The sequence below is a fragment of the Neomonachus schauinslandi genome, chromosome 9, assembly GCF_002201575.2.
Source record: "Neomonachus schauinslandi chromosome 9, ASM220157v2, whole genome shotgun sequence".
Classification (NCBI taxonomy): domain Eukaryota; kingdom Metazoa; phylum Chordata; class Mammalia; order Carnivora; family Phocidae; genus Neomonachus; species Neomonachus schauinslandi.
This window is the reverse complement of record NC_058411.1, coordinates 102716081-102737032: the sequence shown is the minus strand read 5'-3', so window position 1 is coordinate 102737032 and position 20952 is coordinate 102716081. Positions and strand designations below refer to the sequence as shown.

The window sequence follows — 20952 nt, the reverse complement described above, 5'->3', positions numbered from 1 at the left end:
CTGGGGTGTGGGGCCTGTTTCCTCGTGGCTGGAAGTATGAGAAGCTTCCGCTCCTGCTGAAGTGTTCCATACTGTAACTAGCAAAAACTCCTCCAGGCCTCGGAACCGCAGCTCCCACTCCCCTCCAGTCAGGCGAATTCGGCATGGCACATCAGGCTATGATGTGCTTGCAAGCAAACGTTAATTCTTAGGACTTGCCTTGAAGGAGGTAAAATAGTATAATTTGAAATGGACCAAAATAGTATTTCAGACTTCACTGTGATTGCTCTTATTAAAAACACAAACTTCTCATTTTAGTATCCTCCAAAAAAATAAAGAAGAATAGAAATTGACTTAAATGTTAGTGATGTCTCTGAAAATCATGGTTAACAGGGAGCAGGTAACGCCATTGAAATACTGGTGCTCCCATGAGATTTAATTTGCCTTGTTTAATATTAATTTCAGGACTTTCAACTTGGAAATGTCCATTTTCTAAAACATATATAATAGAAAAAGACCATTTTCTTTTCCTTGAAGTCTTCTCCAGGGAGAAGACGATCTTAAACAATCAAAAGCATTGGTCATTTTTATTTAAAAGAATTTATTCATTCTCCAAATACACATGCCACTTTGTTTAGTGACTATATTCACACCCATTAATAGTATTTCATGGGGCACCTGGCTGGCTCAGTCAGAATGTGGCTCTTGATCATGGGGTCATGAGTTTGAGCCCCGTGTTGGGGGTAGAGATTACATAAATAAATAAACTTAAAAAAAAAAATAGTATTTCACAAAAGTCATTGATATCCTCAGAAAAATCTTTTTTAAGACCCCCTTAAGAAGGTCCTGTTTCCAAAATTTTCATGTTTGATACATCTTGATATAGTTAAAGGTTATCATTACCTGTATAAATGTCTGTTTCTACATTCTAAGAGACCTCCAAATTTTTAATAACCTGTCCATTGGGTGTCGAAATACCAAGGGGTCAGACTGAAAAAAGGAGAGAATCTTAGCTACAGTGGAGGCATGGGAAGTAAGCACCAGTTTTTTATTTTCATTTTATTTTCATATGAATAGCCCTGGCATTAAACCCAGAGGGATTTAAGCAAGAGAAGCAGAGACAGTTTTCTCTGAAAAGCTTTCCTTTCAAGGGTCAAGTTTGCAGCTTGACTCCCCTCCACCATCTAGCATCTTTGACTCATCCACACCTTTTGGCGCTCACATCCTCATTTCCCACGTGTCAGCTTCCTGGGAAGGACCTCTCTCTTGCACCAGCCATGCCACTGCCCTCATCACCCCTTCTGTACTTAGTCACTGCCTCAGCGAGAGCTGCTCCCCATTCCAGAGACAGGAGTAAGGCGGGGATGCTTGGGCTCAGGGCTGTTGCCCAGGGAGCAGCACGTGGAGGGTGGGTGAGGGGAGTAGGCCCTGACCTCCACCCTACACAAGGGCCAGTTCTCTAGCCCTGTCTGGCCCAGCAGCGGCAGTCTCAGTAGCTAAGCTGAGGACCCTGCAGCCATGCGCTTGCTGATGGTCAGCTCCTGGGCTTTGGCACCGGTCCCCTCCAAACCAAAAGTGGGCTGTGCCGATTTCAGTCAGGGGATCTGGGCTCACAGTTCTTACAAGATTCGGGGTTCCACCTGCCTGCTCGGGGTAGCTGGGTGGGGCTGGGACTGGGGATGCAGGATGGAAAGAATCCTTAATCCTTCATTGGCGGCATCATGAGCTTCTGCTAGAATTCCAATCATATTTTGTGGGGGATTTGTTTGCCTCGGTGTAGCTCCATACCCGCCAGCTACTGAAGCAGCATTCAGTCATTTTGCTCTCTGTCTCAAGGGGCCGGCAATGCAGGCTAGTCTTAGGCAGCTTTGAGGACCCCCCAGCCTTGGTTCTAGCTAGAGATGAGCTATGTGTGCTGAGTGGGAGACTGGGAAACAAGCCTTCTTCCTCCTCCTTCCAAAGATGCCTATTTCGGCCCTGCCTAGCCTGCAGCCTTTTGATGATAAGGTTTGGTAGCTGCAGATTGAAATGAAGCAGTATTGCCTTTGGCTTTCCTGGCAGACACTGCCGACTGCTTCCAGTGTGTGCGCTGAAGCTGGGGGTGGCCCTGTGGGTGGGTGCCAGGGGGAAAGTCTACCCCCCCCCCCCCAAGCCCCCGCAGTCAGCAGAAGCAGGCAGAAGCTGTCCGAAGGTGCAGGCCTCCCGCACTGACTTGCCATGTTCCTTGTGCTCCAGGTGCTGTTGTTTCTTCAAGAGGAAAAGGAAGAAGACTGCCCAGCGCCACAAGTGACCAGTGCCTCCCAGGAGTCCTCAGGCCCTCAATTGCACCTGCAGCTCCTGCCATTTTTCATTGGAAGGGACTCCTCTGTGGGGGAGCGTGGAGATCCAAACCAAAAAGAAGAAAACAGAGGCCCCCAGAAGGAGCCAGTGTGGGCAGCCAGGGCCCGGGGGGTCAGTGGCCACCGCCGCCTGCCTAGAGCTCTGAGCAGGTCCCAGAGCGGCAGCCCGGCCACTGCTTGCCCCTGGAGCTGCCTGGTTGACTCTCCTTCCTATTGTTTACAGTGAAGGTGTCATTCACAAAAACTCAAGGACTACTATGCTCTTCCCTTGCGGTAGTTTACTCCTGGTTCTTGCCCCACCCTCAGTGCTCTCCAGCATAAAAGCTAGTGCATTAAAGGCTTTGTCTGCTGAAGGAACTCCAGAGGCTGGGGGTGTGGCCAAGAAGGCAGGGGGAAGATGGCAGGCCTGGGCGGGAGAAGAACCTTCTCCAACTACCAGGCGTGCCTGGCAGTAAGGCTCCCTCCTTCTCTGTGCCTGTGCAGCCTCCGTCCCCAGCTGGCCACGGGGTGCAGGTTCCTCCCTCCCTCCCTTCTTCCTGTGAAGTTACACTGTCGGACACAAGCTGTGAGAAATTTGCAGTCTACTGTCCCCGAGTGTTGGCATTCTTCGCTCTCTTGACAAGCAAACTCTGTTCTCCAGACGGTAGTAGGACAATGCAAATTGTTCTGATCAAAGGAAAAAAAACTGACTTTATTGCACTTTTAGTTGTTTTTTGTTTTGTTTTGTTTTTTTAACAAAAAACACGGCAGATGCATATTGTGTCTGGTTATATTGGGAGTTTTACTTTTTTCTGTTTTGAGGGGGATGGGGCCACCCAAGCCATTCAGAGAGAACATGGGTCCAGAGGATATTCTCAGTGGAAAAAGTTGGGTCTGCAGCACCCAGAAGAGAAGAAGCCAAACTCTGTGTCATTCTGAGTAAACACTCAGGTTGGCAAGGAAACATACTTGAATTTTCCTTCATCTTCTCAGCTGCTGAAGAATGTCCCTCCCAGAGCCTCTTGACCTCATCAGCCTACAGTTTGGACTGCCTTGCTCTCCAGCACATGGGATAAGCCAGCCAAGCCAGACTGTGACCAGGAGAAGAAGATGTTTGACAAAAAAATTGGAAATAATCAGTTTCCTCCACTGCCAGGGACTTCCAACTAGATAGCCATGTGACTTCCTTAGTGACTTGGGGGACAAAAGTCATGATGAAAGAGCCACCGCCATATTGCCACTAGTGGACAAGAAGAGGAGGAAAGTGAGCCTACCTTCCAACTGCCAGAAGAACCTCAGGATTTGGCATCATAGGGCCAGTAAATAAAACCAGTGTGTACTGTCTGCCCCGGTAGCTGAGTGATGGCATTTGGTCTGGCCTGCCTTACCAGAAACCAAGCACCTGCAGATCTTCTCCCAGTAGGTCCACAGCAGCAAGCTCCAGACTGAGCACGTGGAGCTGTCGTGAACAGGAGGATAAGATTGGTTGGTGCTGGAAAATTCCAGGGGAAAGGATATTGAAATGAAAGGTCTGAAATTATTTTCTCAATTGGATGTAGACTCCTTCCAAATAAGATGGCCGCGTATTGAAAGCATGTTTTCCCCAGTCCACTATTTGCCTTCCCATGTGGGATAGTCACCTAACCTACTACCATGAAGGGTCTTGGTTCTTCATTCACTGCTTGGAAAGTAATCAATGTATGGAGTTAATCTTATTGTGCTCAATTTTCATTTGAGCTCAGTGGCTTATGCAAACAGTGACCTCATTCCAGATGTGACAGAGGAGAAAGAATCACGTCAGGGAACAAGGCCTTGTGTCTGGGAGTAGAGAGAGCTAACCGTGGAGGACCAGTGGCTGGTGACTGAGTCTGGTGGTTTTGGGAACAAAATCATTTGCCTCTGGCTTGAGGTAGTGGGCCATCTTTTGGACTGGAGGATGTGGGGATACTTTCTGGTAGTTGGCATGTCTTGACAAGTCCCTTGATGTATCTCACATGGAGCAGAAATAGCAGCAGTTGCATGGATCAGAGTTACTGGGCTTCAACTGTTCCATTGGGCCTTGGTTAGGAAGTATCAGTTTACTGGCTTCAGACCTGCTTAGCTCACGTGTAGATTGTAATCTTTCATTTCTTTAAAAGAAATTTTCCTGTATACAAAACAGAGTGGCTGGGAGACACAGTGTCACATCCCTTTTCCACAATGATTTTGAATATTGCTTCCTTGATATTACCTAGTGGTTAAGGCACCATCATGGAAACTTATTTCTCAGTTGGCACTTGGGCAACTCAAACTTCCTTGTATAGAAACTTTAACTTCCTTATACCTTGTTTAGAAAAAGCCTTGTCTCTCAAAGGAGGACAAGGGGAAATGGTGACAAAGCCTCTAGCATCCTGGCACTCCATACCCACTAAGTGCCTCCCCACCTCTGCTTCCACAAAAAAGCAAAGGCAGTGACCAGCTTGGCTCAGGGCAGGCCCCCCTGCAGCTGGGTTTGTGACTTTTTTTGGTCTTAAATGTTTTTAAAGGCTAGCTCTTGAGGGGTTTAAACCTAAGCAGTTATGGGGGGTCCTTCCTAATGTACTGTTCTTTCTCTGCCCCCCACAAATCTCTTTACTAGGTATTTGATTTTCATAACAAAAGGTCATGGTGATTCTTCCAAGGCCATTAGCACTCCAAGATGGTCCCAGACCCCTGAGAGATTCTATTGTGATCTTCCTGAAAATTAAAAAGTAAATAAAAAGACTACCTAAGGAATAATTTGGCCATCAGTACCATCCCCACCAGCACATCAGGGCTCCCCCCCTCAGGCCGCTTGCTCTAGTTGTTTAGCGCTGTGCCTCAGCCAGCCCCCCGAGGCTGGGCACTCCCGCCACCCACCAGCCACCCCAGTCCACTCACTGCAGTTTTTTGATCTTTCTCCATTTCACAACGTGGTGCCTAGGGATCTTTTTCTTTGGGATTGATGCAATTGCTTCTGAGTTAGCAGTAAGTATTAACAGCATCTGTTCATTTAAAAAAAACCCTTAATATATGCCACCAGGAGTTCTCCTGAGCCCTGCGCCCCTCTGGCATTGCACCCTGAGCAGATTGAGGCATAAACGGTCCTTCTCGTATACCAGAGGATGACACGCGTCTGCGCAGTCAGGCCTTGTAAGGGTTGATCACTTGCCACACACACCCTGCCGTTTCCCAGGGATCTCACTCTGGACTCCTCTGCAAGGGAGGGCAGTGTTCCAGCAGCCGCAGTGCTCTCGTGACCACCTTCATGAACATTCTGCTGCACTGGGTCTGTCTAGGAGTAAACAGGGTCTAAGGAGGTACAAGTCAAGGGACTAGGCTGCCCTCCAGTTAAAGCTCCAGCTCACTCTGGAATGCGGGGGCAACAGGAGACGGCAGGATCCTGGGGTTTTCATAGTGGTGTTGATTTGCCTGTTTATGTCCACGAACTGCAGGTACAAAGAAACGGCCCTGCCGGCAGCCCGAAGAGGGTCCATCGCCTCGATATCCCAACTTGGTTCCCTGGAAGTGTGCACTGATGGTGCATATTCAGTGTTGATTCTCAGTGTGAGTAACCATCTTTAAGGTCAGAAATACAGTGATGGTAATGTCTGTCGGAGTGGTTACTAAAGACCATAGCCTTAAGTTTTTTGTATGCAAAAGATAGAACTTATTCCCCCTCTCAGTGAGCAAGCATGGCCTGCGTTTCTCAAAAACTAGTACTTCCATGGCAGCCCAGAAAGCATCGCAAAGGAACTTACTCTTCTGATGCATCTCTTCCGATTCCACCTGCCTCCTGTGTGTCCCAGTCACCTCTTCCATTTTCATATTTAAACCAGTTCTGCATCCCCAGTGAGTTGCCCTGACAGTGTCGTCTCCAGTGTCAGCCGCATTAGGGCTGGAGTCCCTCGGATTGGGAGCTGGCAGCGCCATCCGGCCAACATTGCCTTTGCCAGTCCACTGCCGCCATCCCCGCCATTGCCCCAGGGTGCGCAGATGAGTCCCAGCAACCGTTAGGGAGCCAGCGTGACGAGGCACCCCGTCCGGATTGGCCATCTGAGCAACAAGCACTTGTCTCTGGGGTTCTCGCTTTTGCCAACTCCAGGCCTCCGGGAAAGCCCTGTCTAGAGATTGATGGCCAGGGACTCCCAGTCTTTCCTATGATGGGTCAGCAGGAATCGAAATGAGATTCTTACGGTTTTGTTGTCTTGTTTGGGGGAGGGGGGAGGGGTGGCTTTGTTTCTGAATAAGAAAAAGAGGAAACCACGGCCCTTGTGAGGGTTTGCAGAGCTTTGAGCAGTTTTTAGCCACAAATAAAGAATCTTGGAAGTCTTCGATCAATTAAGCAGTCTTAAAAACATGTTTCTCATAACTCCTTTTGCAGGTGACTGAGTGCAAAAGAATAGGTTTCTCCATTGTATTCAAAATAGTAAGTAGGTTCCCTGGATATAGACAGTAGTAGTTGACAGATTTCCTCAAAAAGCAACCAGGACGTCCACTCCAGTATTTGTAGATCAGCTTACAAAGGAAAAAGTGAACGTGTACTCCGTATGTTTTTAGTTTCGTTACCAAACTTGATGTTCTAAAGAAACCTCAGTTCTGTGGACAGAATTTCTTTTGTTACTTTCCTCTTTCTCCTCACAATCGTATTTCCAGTGCCATCACCACCTTCAGAGTCTCAGAGCAGAGGGTTATCCATGGTAATAAGCGGGGGTGCCGTGCACTCATCCCAATAACACACACAAGAGGACAGCTGTCCCGACTGCCTCTTCCCCGCAAACCCCCTCTTTCAGGGCAGGTGAGACATTTTCAGTGTTCCTCTTCATGAGCTCCAGACCAAATCCCAGGCCAGCCCTTGCACCGAAAGCTTTTTTTTAAGAGCCTTGTCAATCTGTTAGGAATGTCTCAGGAGAGATGAGCCATTTCTTTGGGAGGAAATATATTTACAGATGGGTGTGTGTGGTTGCACTTGTATGCCTGTGTGTGTGTGTGTGTCTGTGTGTGTGCGCGTTCTCATCTGTGCATTTCACTTCCATAAAGACTCACAGCCCAGGCTGCTGGGACCACGTGTTACTGAATATTCTCAGAAGTAAACAAGTAACAAGTGAGCTTCTCAAATTAGTGTCACAGCAAGCTGGCTCTGGGAATGAGCCCCATTTATCGAGCAGAAGAGTAAACAGCAGAAAAGACAGAGATGAAACCAAAAATATAATCACCCCAATGGAAAATAATGTTGATTCATCAATTCCCATTGGATATATTACATGCTCTAATTTATTATATTTTTTTGTTTGTTTGTTTAATCTTTGCCCGTTGTACTTTTAAAAAGATGTTGGGATGTTGATTGCAATTTTTTTAAGACTAGATGATGTATAAATCAGCTGTGGAAATCAGTTTTAATTGCTGTGTGAATGTGTCTGATTATTGTTAAATGCCTTTTTTTGTTGTTGTTGTTTTGTTTTATTTTAGATATGTGATGTTGTTTCATAAACCCTGGCACTGGTCGCAAAGCTCAGCTGTGAAAAATGAAACTTGTAGTATTTTTAAACATGAATGTCAATTTCAAGTGTATTTGAAATGGTTCCTCCGGGAGAAAGATTTGTACACCATTAGGAGAAACTCCTCTGCAGAGGAAGTAGCCTTTTTTGGAAAAATGGAAAATGGGTCTTGATATGTTATCTCAGAGTAGCCCATTTCCTAGGGCACCATGGAAAACACAAATGTGATCTTTAAGTATACCTCTTCCCCAATTTGGGGAAGAAAGGACTCAGTTTGCACCCTTTTTGTATGTAAAATAAAATGTCTTACCTTTCTTGACTAATTTTCTTTGGTTAGTTGGTTGGTTTGTCTGGTTTTAATTTCCCCTGGTTCGTTTGTAACTAAGAATCTGGCTAGGATTAACTTTGATATGACTCAGGGTTCCAACGAATGAATATAACGCCTGATACTTTGGCATTCTTGCTTCATTCCTTTGGGTTGAACATTGCTGTCTCCTGTCAGTCACTTTAAATATTCCTGGCAGAACTTGGACATTGATGACTCACATACTGGTTCCTGTATCCCTGTGGTTCTTAGGTGGTAGAACATCGGGAAGTTAAGATCTACTCTGTGGAACACTTTGGAATAGCTTTGTAATTCTGCTCTACCAAATGAACGTCTATACAGATAGAGGATAAAACTATGATGTGCAATTATAAAATCACAAGTGTGTGTGTATATATATGTGTGTGTGTGTGTGTGTATATATATATATATATCCATAAAACAACTGTCAATCGGCATGATTGGCTGGTTCCAATTTTTTGTTACTACTCAATTACTACTTGATTTGTTTTTTTCACTGGTAGGTAAGTAAGCAGAAGACATGTTTTAAGACCATCATGAGAGGAAAAACTTCACATTTAGAACATTTTATCCATCAAGCTTTCTTTTTTTTCCTTCCAAAAGTGGTGGGGGGTGGGGGGCTACAGAGGAGGCTGCTTTTATGCCATTTTAGCATTAGCTCCTCATGTGGAGAAGGCTCCTTTGAAAACAGTTTATCACTGGTCATGGACAGCATCAGACCAGTCAATGGGGAAAGAGTCCTGACTAAAAAAATGGTGGGGGGTGGGGGTATTGGAAGATCAACTTTGTCAGTGCAACAGTTTTACCTAGAAGAACCTTTACCAGATCGAGGTGGTCTGGATTGAGGTGTGAGGATTAGAAACAGCAAATGTCGTTCGTGTTTCTCTGAGACACCTGTGGAAGCTTTGCAGCCTGGCTGCATTGACCTCAGCGTAAGCAAGGACAAGTTAATGCCAGTGGCCATGCATAACCTCCAACTTAGGTCCCGACCTCATAAAGAGACCAAATTGCAGGGTTCAACTAATTGAAACAGCCATTCCTACCTACAATTGGGGCCGTGAAGACCAAGAATTTATTAATCTTTGAAAATTGGTTTTAAAGACATTTAATGTCATAGGTTTAAATTTGAGAAAGATGTAATTTTTATTTTTCTGGGTAAGACTCCCAGTGATGAAATATGCATGTTGTAGACTGGAACAAGTGTGAGAGCATCTGACGACTATCCCTGACCTTCCTGAAGGTTTCTAGAAAAGAGAGACTGAACCTCAGGCCGTTTCATATATATATAATTTCCCACCTCTGTTAATATGATGCTGTTGCAACCAATATTTGTTGGACACTTAGCCCTACAGCAGGGTTGGGAGAGATGTATACAAAATAAGGGCAACACATGCAATACAGTGCGTTGCTCACAAAAAGGTGGTTAGTTGGCGGCACCTGGTTGGCTCAGTCGGGTGAGTGTCGGACTCGATCTCAGCTCAGGTCTTGATCTCAGGGTCATCAATCCAAGCTGGTATTGGGCTCTATGCTGGGAGTGGAATCTACTTAAAACAAAAAAACAAACAAACTGTTTACTTGGAAAAATAGGTAAAGGAAGGAAGTTAAGAAGCAGAGAATACAATAATAAAGTGTGCATTGACTTATACATACAGCAGTAAGCACAGTAAGACCAGAGAAAAACAGGGACTAAAGTGACAGGGACTAAGTCAAAAAGGAAAGGTTTTGAAGCAAGTTTTGCAAGACAAGTAGAAGGTGCAGTATAAGGTCATACTCTGGGTTAGCAGAAGCATGCTCCGAGTTTTGGGAAGCTACCATACTTAAACCCAAGCTAGTGGTGGCTAATGCTTGACTGGCCCAATTCGGAAACTGACAAGCGCCTTCTCCCCCATCCACGGTCTTCCTAACATAAACTAACCTCCGAAGGACTTCCCCTCCGCAAAGGCAAGACGGGCCACGAGAGAGGCCGCTCTGCATGCTGGGGTTTGTAGTCTCCTCGGAGACCCAATCCGCGTGCTCCTGGGGCGGTGCCGCCTTCCGTGATCCTTTTCCTGTTGGTGGGCGTTGGCGAGCTGGGGAGCCAATGAGGCCACAGTAACGTGGCAGCCACCCACGAGCCCGCGTCTTGGCCAGCCCTGACGGCGGGCCGGGCCACGCCCCCCGCGAGGTCCTACTACCCGGCGCCGACCCAGAGGGGGGAAATAAGGACCATCTCCTGCCAGGAGGCGGGCAGGAGCCCCGGTTTCCCCCCAGCCGCTCTCGGTGGTGGCGCCGGTGCCCACGCCGACGCGTCCCCACCCTCTTCCGGCCCTCGGCTACCGGGGCCGCGCTCTGTTCGCTCGGTGGATGCTGCGCCTCTCCGAGCGGAACATGAAGGTGCTATTCGCCGCCGCCCTCATAGTGGGCTCTGTCTTCTTCCTACTGTTGCCAGGTCCCTCGACGGCCGACGAGAAGAAGAAGGGGCCCAAAGTCACCGTCAAGGTCCGTCCTCCCCTCTCCCGACCTGCTTGGCGAAACCCCCCCCCCCCCCGTCGCCCGCGTTCCGGCCTCGGCGCCGCAGGTCACCGGTGTCCGGGGCATTTAAGCTCCCGGAGCTCAGGCCTGGGCGTCCTCAGCTTTGGCTCAGCCCCTGCCTAGGTTCCCGGCTGTGGCCTCGTGGCGTCCGGGCGGTCCTCCTCATTCAGACCAGAGAATGCCCGACTCCTCCCCGACACCCCAGCCCCAGCCTTAACCCAGGAGCGGGCGCCCGGCATGTGCAGCCGGGGCTGGCACTGTCAGCCTCAGAGCAGTCTTTGCGAATACCGTCCAGCGCTGGGGAAATGGTGAAACATCACGTCTGGCAAACTGTGAATCCTTTCTTTACTTGGGCCAGATGTTACCCACTTGGAATTACAAAGCGTAGCAATCTAGTTGAAACTTGCATGATGTTAAGTTAGATTCCCCTCCTTATGGTTTTTGGACGTTCATTTCTAGAATCTGCGCTCATTATTTATGTAGACTAAAGGTTGTTTGCTACCCTATAAAGGGAGTGCAAACAAACATTTCCTGGGAAAAGGGTCTGGAGCCTTCATTAGATTCTCATAGGGTTTTTGTCACCACCGAAATCAGGTTCAGAACCACTGCTCTCAAAATACGGTTCTTTCTCTTCCACCTTCGTGGTAACTTCTTGGGCCCTTGCTTCCCTGGCAAGACCCCTTCAGAAAGGCTGAGTTTGAAATGGTCTTCTTCCTCAGGTGTACTTTGACCTGCGAATTGGAGATGAAGATATAGGCCGGGTGGTCATCGGTCTCTTTGGAAAGACTGTTCCAAAAACAGTGGATAATTTTGTGGCCTTAGCCACGGGAGAGGTAAGTGGCTGGAGCAGAGGTAGTTGAACTCAAGTGAAGTTGGCAAGTAGAGCTGACAGTGAACGGATGTGCAGAGCGGGGCCTGTCTGTAGCAGTAGCCCTCACCAAGTACCAACAGCTCACCGCTCTCCTGCAGCTCTGGGAACCTGGTATTATCATGGCTTCTGGAGGTTTTAAACTAAATCCAGAAATACGGATTTTTAAAATTTTTTTTTTAAGAAAAATTTTCATTTTTAAGACATTGCAGTAATCAAGGAAAACATATCCATGGAAACTAGTTTGTGGCTTGTGCACCAGAACTTTCTCTTAAGGGTAAGGGGCCCAGAGCTTTCCAGGTCTTAAAGAAACAGGAGTGCCCTGTTTAAGAAAGTTTGTATTCCTCTTAACTCTTAAGAAACTGGTGGTTGCCAGAGGGGAGCTGTGGGGGGATGGGTGAAACAGGTGATGGGGATTAAGAGTACCCTTATGATGAGCACTGAGTGATGTATAGAATTGTTGAGTCACTATCGTGCACCTGAAACTAATATAACACTGTATGTTTACTGGAATTAGAATAAAGAATTATCAAAGAAAAAGTCTGTATTCCAACTTTGCGGTGACCCAGCAGGTAACTGTTGTTTTTTGGTCTGTTTTCTTGCATCTGTTCTTAGGATTAGAAAAAGAGCAGGGAAAGGTAGAGACATCATGTGAAGCAGAATTGTATAAAAGCAGAGGAGCGTGCCATCTTAGCCTTTCCTGGGTCTGGGTGCTCTGCGCCTGGCCTGCTGGTAACTGCTCACTCAGCAGGTCAAATGATGAATCTGATCAGCAGTGGTGTCTCTTCTGGGAGCAGGAGCTGTGGGCTGGGTTCCTGCAGGGCCTCCTTAATGTCTGCCTGGTGTCTCATGCTGCCTCTCACCTTCTTTCCTTTTCTAGAAAGGATTTGGCTACAAAGACAGCAAATTCCATCGTGTGATCAAGGACTTCATGATCCAGGGTGGAGACTTTACCCGGGGAGATGGCACTGGAGGTAACATCAGGGCCTCTGGGCAGCAGGGTCTGTTGGGGCAGCCTCCAGCCTGGGAAGGCTGGGCCGTGCTGGGCAGACGAGGCCCCCTGCTCGCCCAGCTTGGAGGCAGGATTGGCACCCGCATGGCGACGCAGCCTCCTTTGTACAGGGACCCCAGGACAAAGGAGAGGAGAACGGTGGGGGGAGTGTGTGGCTCTCACCCCGCCAGCAGGCCTGCCGGCCAGGGCCCACGGCCTTGGTGGCTTTTCTCACGGGGTACCCCCTGGGGGGAGGGGGAGCAAAGCTAAACACATGGGTCAGTGACTTTAGGTCAGGCTCTGTCAGGTGGTTTAGCATCTGGGCGGGAGGAAGCAGGGGAACACGACGTGGCAGCCATAGAACAGGACAGAATGTGAGTGACGGCCATCGGCCGCGGTGCCTGAGAAAGAGCAGACATGATACAAAGCGCTGTGTGCACGGGGTCGGACACAGTTGGGTGAGATCTGCCATCTTCGTGCTCTGTGACCTCAGGCAGGTGAGTCCTCTGAGCCTCGGGTTCCTTCGGGTGTAAAGTCAGAGTGGAAAGAGTTGGGGTGCTGCATGGTAGGTGCCCAGCATGTGGCAAGTCAGTCACTGTCGAGGTGCCAACAAGCGGAGGAGTCGCTTTGGGCCAGGCTGATGGAGAAGTGGCCGCCTTGAGAATGTGCGGGAAGATGTGGGCAGGGTCCCGGCCGGGGAGAACCTGGGCAGACAGGCAGGGCTAAGGTGAACCCACTCTGTTCTGTGGCAGGAGCTTGGCTGAAGGTGGGGTCCAGAGATGGAAGGAGAGCACACACCAAACCCGGGCCCAGAGTGCTGGGCCGTGGCCGGACCTGGGAACCTGGGTTTGTCCTGCGTGGAGGGAGGACCCCCGGAGAGCTTTGAATGGGAGGAAGACCCAGGTGCAAAGGAGTTTGAGGGAAAATAATGTGGCAGTTTTTCTGGGTGTAAAATGTTCGTGTCGGTTCTCTGGCATACACCGTTTGCACTCTGAGCATTAGTCGTTACTGCAGTGCGCATGGCAGGAGTGGAGAGGAGGAATAGATAATGCGGCTGGGAGCCACATGGACGGTTGCAAAGGAAAAGTTGTCAAAAGAAGAACTGAAGTCTGGAGGGAAAGATGACGAAATCGGTTGAGTTTAAAATGAAGTTATCCGTTTGAGTTTGGGATGCCTTGTGTTGGGAAAGTGATCAGAGCCAAGGATGGAGATGTGGGGTTTTCTGGAGAGTAACAGTAACTGAAATCCTGCTGTCACTGGAGATTTACAAAGAGGACTCTCACCGAGGAGAGACTCTGAGCCAGGAGTTGCTGCACAGGGTTGGGTTGCTCCCTGGCCTGGGCAGAGACCCCCCCCCCCCCCCCCCCAGCGTCTAGTGATTGTCGGGTTTAGCCTTCCCCACCTGCTATGTAGTCAGAAATGCCTCCCTGATGAGCCGCGGTCCAGGACAATTTCCACAGCTGGGTCCCTCTGCGGAACCACGGGATGCAAATAGGTACAGGTTGTGTACGCAAGTGAGTTTGAAAGGTGTTGGGTAAAACAAAATGAAGCTTCTTTGTTACTGGGTTTCTCCAGGTCCTATGGTCACTCACACACAGTGTGAATCTCCTGAGAGGAGACAGGGAGAAAGAAGGGGGCAGAAGCAGCTCTGGGAACTTAGGTGAGGATCTCTGAAATGGTGTCGGGGTCTGCCCAACTCCCTTTGTCGTGTACCCTGGCCTCAGACCCCTCGTGGATAGACATACCCCACACATCAACATCCAGCTTTTATTTTGTGTTCATTGATAAGAGGCTCTTGATTATCCAGAACCCAAGGGGCAGCCCCTCCCCACTCATCTCAGTTATCTTCTGTGCTGTTAGGTAGAAAAGCTGGTCAACCACAGCTGTCCTCCTTTTCTGGAGAGTTCTTACCTCCCCTGCCCCCTGCATAGCACCTCTCTCTACCAGAGTACCTCAGAGTTCCAGTGGCAGACCTCCCAGGCCATTGCCAAGGGTAGCTGTTGATATTTGCCTTATTTAAAAGCCACTAAACTATATTCCTCAAAATAATTGATCGGGTGAGCTGTTCACTAAATCAGCCTGGCCTCATGCCCCACTTGGTCTGTCAGCATGGTTTGGCTCCAAGACCAGAGGGTAGGAAGAAGACAGCTTTTAGTCCTTATAATCCACTGGAGCCTGGCCTGACACCAAAGACAGGTTGAGTCCCTGGAATCCTCACCCCAAAGATCTGCTTGGTTTGGGCCAACTCAGCTCCCTGACCTACTCTTCGTTCCCAGGAAAGAGCATCTATGGTGAACGCTTCCCCGATGAGAACTTCAAGCTGAAACACTACGGGCCTGGCTGGGTGAGCATGGCCAATGCAGGCAAAGACACCAATGGCTCCCAGTTCTTTATCACGACCGTTAAGACAGCCTGGCTGGATGGCAAGCACGTGGTGTTTGGCAAAGTTCTGGAAGGCATGGTGAGTTTGAGGGGCAGGGGCTAAACCTGAGCAACCTTCACCAGGAAACGGGACAGCCCAGGGTAGGGGTGCCACCTAGTTTATCCCTTTCCTGACAGGGAACGCACAGCCTCCCAGTGTTCATGTGCACAAACCCGGAGGGCATCGGGAACTACCCTACGTGTCTCTGCCCCCAGGTTCTCAGTTCCTCAGCCTGCCCAGGGGCAGGAGCCTCCGTTTCACTCACTCGCTGCTAGGCTCCACCCCCGTCAGGTGTGCAGGACCCAGGCAAACACTGTGTCCCTGAGAAGCCACTTGGTACCCACTCCCCAGCCACCCTCTTCCCCCTCGCCCTTAGCTCAGCCCGGTCCCACTGCAGAGGATCAAAACTCCCGCGTCCCCTCGTCAAAGCTGGGCTCTCCCTGTCTAGGGTCCCGTTGGGATTTTGGTGCCTCAAGGTTTGCATGCGGCTCGTCCCATGGGGGTCTCAGCCTTCCCCGGCCATATTCCGGGGCTTCTCCCTTGAGGGGTGGACCTCCGCACTCATGCCGCTCTACTGCTTCTGCCTGCCTTCCCAGGAGGTAGTACGGAAGGTGGAGAGCACCAAGACGGACAGTCGGGACAAGCCCCTGAAGGATGTGACGATCGCAGACTGTGGCAAGATCGAGGTGGAGAAGCCCTTTGCCATCGCCAAGGAGTAGGGCCCCAGGGACCTCTTTGCGCCACAATCTGTGCGGCCCTGGTGCCTTCCCGCGGGTGAAGACCGCCCGCCGCAGGGCTCCGTGCTACCCTGGCCCCAGTGCTGGCGTCTGACGGAGTGGACCCCCCCTCCCCCATTCCCCAGGCCTACCTACCAGCCTGGTTTTGTAACAAAGTCCTACCAATGCTGACCTATTAAAAAAAAAAGGTGGGTTTTTTATAACCAGTGTGTGGGCTGGGTTCTTGGGCCTGCAACACCTGCTCAAGTCCTGGTCCCAGCATGTCTGGGCCTCCTGTGGCCAGGGGTGCCTGTGCCCCCTTCTGGGGCTCTGGTCGGAACCCTAGTGCCCTGATAACTATCCACAGGTAGCAGGCAGGAGCTTTTCCTTCTAACCTTTGCCACGAGGGTGCCTCAGCCTTTGCTTGTCCCCCGCCCCCCTGCGGGTGGAGGGGAAGAAATACATCTCTACCTTGTCAAAGCCTACCTCTAAATGGACTTCTCCCTTTATTCCTTATCCCCTGTTGTCCCTGCCCTGGCACCTCGGGTAGGTTAGTCCTGGGTCTGGGCCAAGGGGGACCCAGCCTCCTCTGAGAAGGGGGCACATACACTGAGGCACATGCCTGTCCTGGCAGGTGGCCCATAGGCCTCTGGGCTGGTCAGGGCATCGGTGGCAAAGGAGCAGGGTGACAAGATGCCTCCGGCTGAGCTTCATCTGGCCCGTTGCTGCAGCCATAGAGGCCCTGGAGCACGCCATTCACCACCACGTTGGGCAGAGGCTCTGTGGGACAGAAAGAAAACAGGAGGAAGGGGTAGGGGACTGCGGGGGAAGAAAAGATGGGGGGGGGGTGGGCCTAGCCTCAGGCCTCTAGTTCCTTGAGCTCCTGAGCCCATAGGCTCTGCCCCCTCCTCAGGAATAGAGGTCAAAGGTAACAGCTGGCCACCCCCCAATGAGGCCTTGGCATGCCCCGCTCACATTCCGTTCACTTTAGCTTGGTAAGCCGGGCTGGCGAGGAATTGAGACCAGGAGAGCCAAGGTTATTTCACCACGTCTGCTTTCGGAAGAACACAAAGCAGGCTACAGGAGCAGCAGGGCAGGTATGGCCCCAGAGGAAGGCAGTAGGCACGAGATGCTGCCTGGAGGTCCTGAGCTGAAAATGGCAGGTTCACCCCCGACTCCCACCCTGGTACCTAGGCCCTCACCTGGGGATGGGCTGCGAATGTAGGGATCCCTGTGGAAGCTGAAGACAGGCCGGTGGTGCAGCTGGGAGCTAGGAGGGAAGAGTCCCAAACAGTGAGGGAGAGGCAGGGTAGAGACCCGGGACTGAGATCACGAAGTACCCAAAAAGGAAAAGGTGAATGGGAAGTGGGCTCAGGAGGCACCAACAGAAACCGGGATTGGGATTGGGATTGGAGGGGGTGGGGTAGGCTAGACAACCGCAGGCCGCCTCCTGGCACGCGGCCACCAGGGGGCAGCAGGAGCGGGGCGGCTGGGGCTTTGACTTGCCTGCTGTCATTGGGCAGGAACTCCCCCAGGGTGCTGAAAAGGAGACGCGCTGTGAGCTGCGGTTGGTGGGGGGAGGTGGGGGCGGGCGCGCGCGTGAGGAAGAGGTGGAGACACGCAAGCCCAGCTCTTCACCTCCCAGGGGACCACTGCTTCTATTTGTAACAAGCTCAGTTCCGGAGGTGGCTGCGGTAACCGAGACTGTCCAGAAACTAGACCCTCTGCCCCCGGTCAAGAAAGCTAATGATGGAGGTCATGTCTCAAAGAAGCAGCAGGCTGGTGCCTGGCCGATGTAAGAAGGAAAAGGGCTTGGCTTCTCAAACCTTTCCTCACCCGCTTGCTGCAGAGAGACCCTGTCCCCCCAAGCACTGGGGCCCCTCTCTCTTGCCCAGCCATGGCCCCCAGAGGAGCTCACCCCCAGCTGCTGGCCTTAGGGTCTGTGGGGAAGTGCCGAAGATTCAGGAATTCCAGTAACTCCTTGGGCACATCCTGGTTCAGGTACAGGACACCCTGGAGAGATCAGAGGGAACCTGTAATCAGATCCAGCTGTCTTACAGAGCCCAGTGCAAAATGGAGAGGCGGGGGCCTTCCAAAATGACTAAGAATTTCAAGAGCGAGCAGAGCATTAAGCCAAGCTTGGGTCCTTCTGAGCACTGGGCCCTGGGTGACTCATGGGTTGTAAGCCCAGGAAGCCAACCTGGCCTGGAATCTGGCATCATTGTGTGGGGAAGAGAGGGGGAAGGGTCCCCACCCAAATCCTCAGCATTGAGGGTAGCACAGACCCTCACCCTGGGGGAAAGAGAACTAGCTTTCATTGAACTGAAACCACCTGCCTCGTGTTACCTCATCCCATTCTATCAATACAGAGGGCTGTTTGGACTCATGACTGTTCAGAATATTGAGGCTTGGGGTAGTAAATAGCACGCTCAAGATGTGGGTCCCCTTCACTCCCTACCCCCCCCCTTCCCAGCTGTCTGGGCCACACCTCTGGTCAAGCAGCTTAGGGGGCAACAGAGTGAGCCCCGTGCACACCTGGATATAGGCCTCCAAGCCCTGCCGCCGCTGCTCCAATCCTCTAGTCCTCCAGTTAGGCAGGCGTTTTGAGGGGAAGTCGGGCACTTTGTACAGTTTCTTGATCTGCCAGGAGGTTACCGCGGTGCCATCACAGTATTCCGATTGAGTCCTCAAGCTCACTGCGCCCAACAGTCTCTCCCAGTCCTCCCCGCCCCCACCTCCAGACTTCAGGCTCTACCCTGGGGCAGACGCTAGCGAGTGGATGGTTGGGACGGGGGCGAGAGAGACCCCAGCAGCCCCCCCCGCAAACGCCCGAGGGCTGGCCGGCCACGCGATGGCATCGACAGTACAGGCTGGGCCCTCCCCCCTCTGCACCCACCCCGAAGCCCGCAGGGAGGTCTGTGCCCAGGACCGGAGCCCTCCAGGGACTGGGGCGGTAATGGTGGCAGAGGCTGGGCCCGCAGTTCGCCCGTCTCCCAGGAGCCGGGCCGGGGTCGGTCGGTCGGTCGGTCGGTCGGCGGCGCAGCCTCACCCGCTTGTGCAGCGCGTGGAACTCGCTGTAGCGCCTCTGCACGGTGTGCCTGCGCCCGCGGCTCAGCACTTCCACTCGGAACACCTGGCGGGCGCGGGCGGGCGGCCAGGTGCGCGTGAGGCCCCGCGGGCGGGCTCAGCAGGACCCGCGCCCGCAACGCGCCCGCCCTCCCGCGCTCAAAGGCACAAAGCGGCCTGGGAGCCCCGCCAACTCCGGGGACCCTCCCACGCTCCCCACACATTTGGGGAGATGGGGAGGCCGGACCCGCCCCTCAGCTCCGTGCAGTCCCTCGTGAACGCGGACCGTCGTCCACGGAGCTGGCAAATCCAAGCGGCCCGAGACCCTCGGCAGGCGGTCTCCGGACGGCCCGACCCGCCGCGCTCCGATGCGGCAGCCCGGGCGCGGGATCCCCACTGCGCTTGGCGCGGGGAAATCCGGCGGGTCCCGTGCGCCTTCCCAGCCAGTGTCCCCGCTCACCATGTGGCCTTTCTCTGGGCTCTGCCTGGGATCCTCGGGTCCCACCGACGGGATGTGAACTTCCAGCATCCGCACACGCGCTCCAGCCCCTCCGAGCGCGACGCTCGGAGCAAGACCTCTCCCAGCTCAGACCACCGACCCCGGCGGGGGCCCGCCCCCTTCGGGCCCGCAGGCCCCGCCCCTAATTGGCCCCGCCCCGGGCGTTCCCTCGCGCCGCGCGGTCCTGCGAGGGGCAGATTAGGCAGCGCGGGGAGGCGGGAGCCGAGCACCAACCCCCTGCGCCTAGTGGGCCGCAGGTGGGGACCCTTCTGCGGACAGTCATCCGTTTGTCAACATTTACTGAGTACCCGCTAATTGCCAGGAATGCAGATGAGCCAAAATTTCACCTACTCTTTATTGAGCGCCTAGTAAGGACTAGGGTCTGTGGGCGCTGGACATGGAGGGAGGCAGGGCCCAGACCTCGGCGCCTACCTTGGGGGATGTTCTTTGCGTTCCTCACACCCATCCCTGGGACCAGACTGCCCCCCATCCCCTTCCCTCCATGTTTCACCTGGACCCTGGTTGTGCAGCCACCCCTGGGGAGGACTGGGGCAATCTGGCTTTGATGTCCGCCTCTTCCAGCATCCACAAGCCCCTTCACTCATTTATTTTTTCATCCATGCATTTATCTTTCAGCCCCAACCTGCTTCAGGTCCAGTTTGCCAGGAAGAAGCAGGTTAAGGACCTGGGCTTTGCGTTGGAGGGCAGATAGCTTGGCTTTCCTGAACTGTGTAGACCTGTTCTCATCTGCACAATTGGGCTAATAGGCCTCCCTCAGGAGAGTGTATAAAAATTGAGATGATCCCTGTTAAGCCCCCAGCAGAGCAGGGGCTGAGAAGATGGCAGCCTGTGGGCTTGTCCTGGAGGCAGAGGTGGGTGGTGTCCCTGAACCGGGCAACGGCTGGGGAAGAGGGACTGTGGGAGAAGGCACGAGGCCGTTCTTGCCCACCGCTTCGGGCAATGCCTTCCTGGCTATGGGGTAGGGTTTAATCCAGAACTCTTGCACCCCTTGGGCTAAAAAGGGCCTCTGCTCTCCCACTGAGCCCCCTACACTTCAGCCATAAGGGAGCTGTCCCATTCAGCAGAGTCCCATTCAGGACACCTCTGACTTCTCCCAACAAAGGTCTGGGGAGGTGGTGGAGGGCGGGGAGGCTAGAGGCCTTGTGGTGGGAAGGAGGAAGCAGAGCACCTGTCTTAGGGGTAGGGGCTGGTGACTGGGGGACCACTGACTCACTTCCTCCCCTGCTAGTGCAGAGGTGCTTCTGAGCTGGAGCAGAAACTCTCTCCACTCCCACCCCCAGCTCCACTCCCAGAGAGAAGCTGAGAGGATGACCCCAAAGGGGGCAAGCAGGTCTCACCAATACTCTGTCCCACACTTTCTTGCCCCAAATTCCATCTCACAAAGAGCCCCAGAATCAGGAAGCTGAAACTTTCCGCAAGGGAAACGACCCACTATGAACAGAAGTGCTGGGGTTTCATTTCTTCCCTTGCACTTTAGAGCCCCATCACTCAGAGACCCTGTTCTCCTTGTCTACTGGCCAGAGAGTCCTCTCCCAGGACCCTTAGGCCTCTAAACTTCTTGATCACCTGTCCTAATGATGGCCCTCTGTCTCTGTTCCTACCACCCAGAAAACTGCTACATCTCCTAATGGATCTCCCTGTTTTTCCTTGCCTCCCTCTATCATACAAGGTCCATTCTCTAACTAGCAGCGCCAACCACCATCAAGGCATTGCTTCAAGC

General features: G+C 52.1%; 3 protein-coding genes across 8 annotated transcripts in view; 2 read left to right on the top strand and 1 right to left on the bottom strand.

The window, feature by feature from the left end:
- Positions 1-8101, top strand: part of CSNK1G1 (casein kinase 1 gamma 1) — a 102127-nt gene extending 94026 nt beyond the window's left edge. For all 6 annotated transcript variants that reach the window (XM_044918447.1, XM_044918448.1, XM_021693779.1 and 3 more), the window contains one exon: positions 2215-8101. In XM_044918447.1, coding sequence (XP_044774382.1) covers positions 2215-2269 — 55 coding nt within the window. In that variant the 3' untranslated portion in view covers positions 2270-8101. The remainder of the gene's footprint in view (positions 1-2214) is intronic.
- A 2188-nt stretch (positions 8102-10289) lies between these two features.
- Positions 10290-15870, top strand: PPIB (peptidylprolyl isomerase B). The gene is made up of 5 exons (XM_021694069.1): positions 10290-10616; positions 11369-11482; positions 12398-12491; positions 14785-14969; positions 15527-15870. Exons 1-5 carry the CDS (start codon positions 10482-10484, stop codon positions 15647-15649), a joined length of 651 nt encoding a protein of 216 aa, XP_021549744.1. The 5' UTR covers positions 10290-10481; the 3' UTR covers positions 15650-15870.
- A 410-nt stretch (positions 15871-16280) lies between these two features.
- SNX22 (sorting nexin 22) lies at positions 16281-19241 on the bottom strand. The gene is made up of 7 exons (XM_021694070.1): positions 19173-19241; positions 18696-18779; positions 18182-18286; positions 17565-17659; positions 17153-17185; positions 16849-16916; positions 16281-16426 (listed from the first exon to the last, which is right to left on the bottom strand). Exons 1-7 carry the CDS (start codon positions 19239-19241, stop codon positions 16305-16307), a joined length of 576 nt encoding a protein of 191 aa, XP_021549745.1. The 3' UTR covers positions 16281-16304.
- Positions 19242-20952: the final 1711 nt, after the last annotated feature.

Excerpts from the sequence above, each read along its gene's own strand:
- PPIB (XM_021694069.1), top strand. The coding sequence starts at position 10,482 with ATGCTGCGCCTCTCCGAGCGGAACATGAAGGTGCTATTCGCCGCCGCC. Across the intron at positions 10,617-11,368 it reads GGCCCAAAGTCACCGTCAAG|GTGTACTTTGACCTGCGAAT; the intron begins GTCCGTCCTCCC and ends CTTCTTCCTCAG. Across the intron at positions 14,970-15,526 it reads GCAAAGTTCTGGAAGGCATG|GAGGTAGTACGGAAGGTGGA; the intron begins GTGAGTTTGAGG and ends CTGCCTTCCCAG.
- SNX22 (XM_021694070.1), bottom strand. The coding sequence starts at position 19,241 with ATGCTGGAAGTTCACATCCCGTCGGTGGGACCCGAGGATCCCAGGCAG. Across the intron at positions 18,780-19,172 it reads GCCCAGAGAAAGGCCACATG|GTGTTCCGAGTGGAAGTGCT; the intron begins GTGAGCGGGGAC and ends CGCGCCCGCCAG. Across the intron at positions 16,427-16,848 it reads CATTCGCAGCCCATCCCCAG|AGCCTCTGCCCAACGTGGTG; the intron begins GTGAGGGCCTAG and ends TCTGTCCCACAG.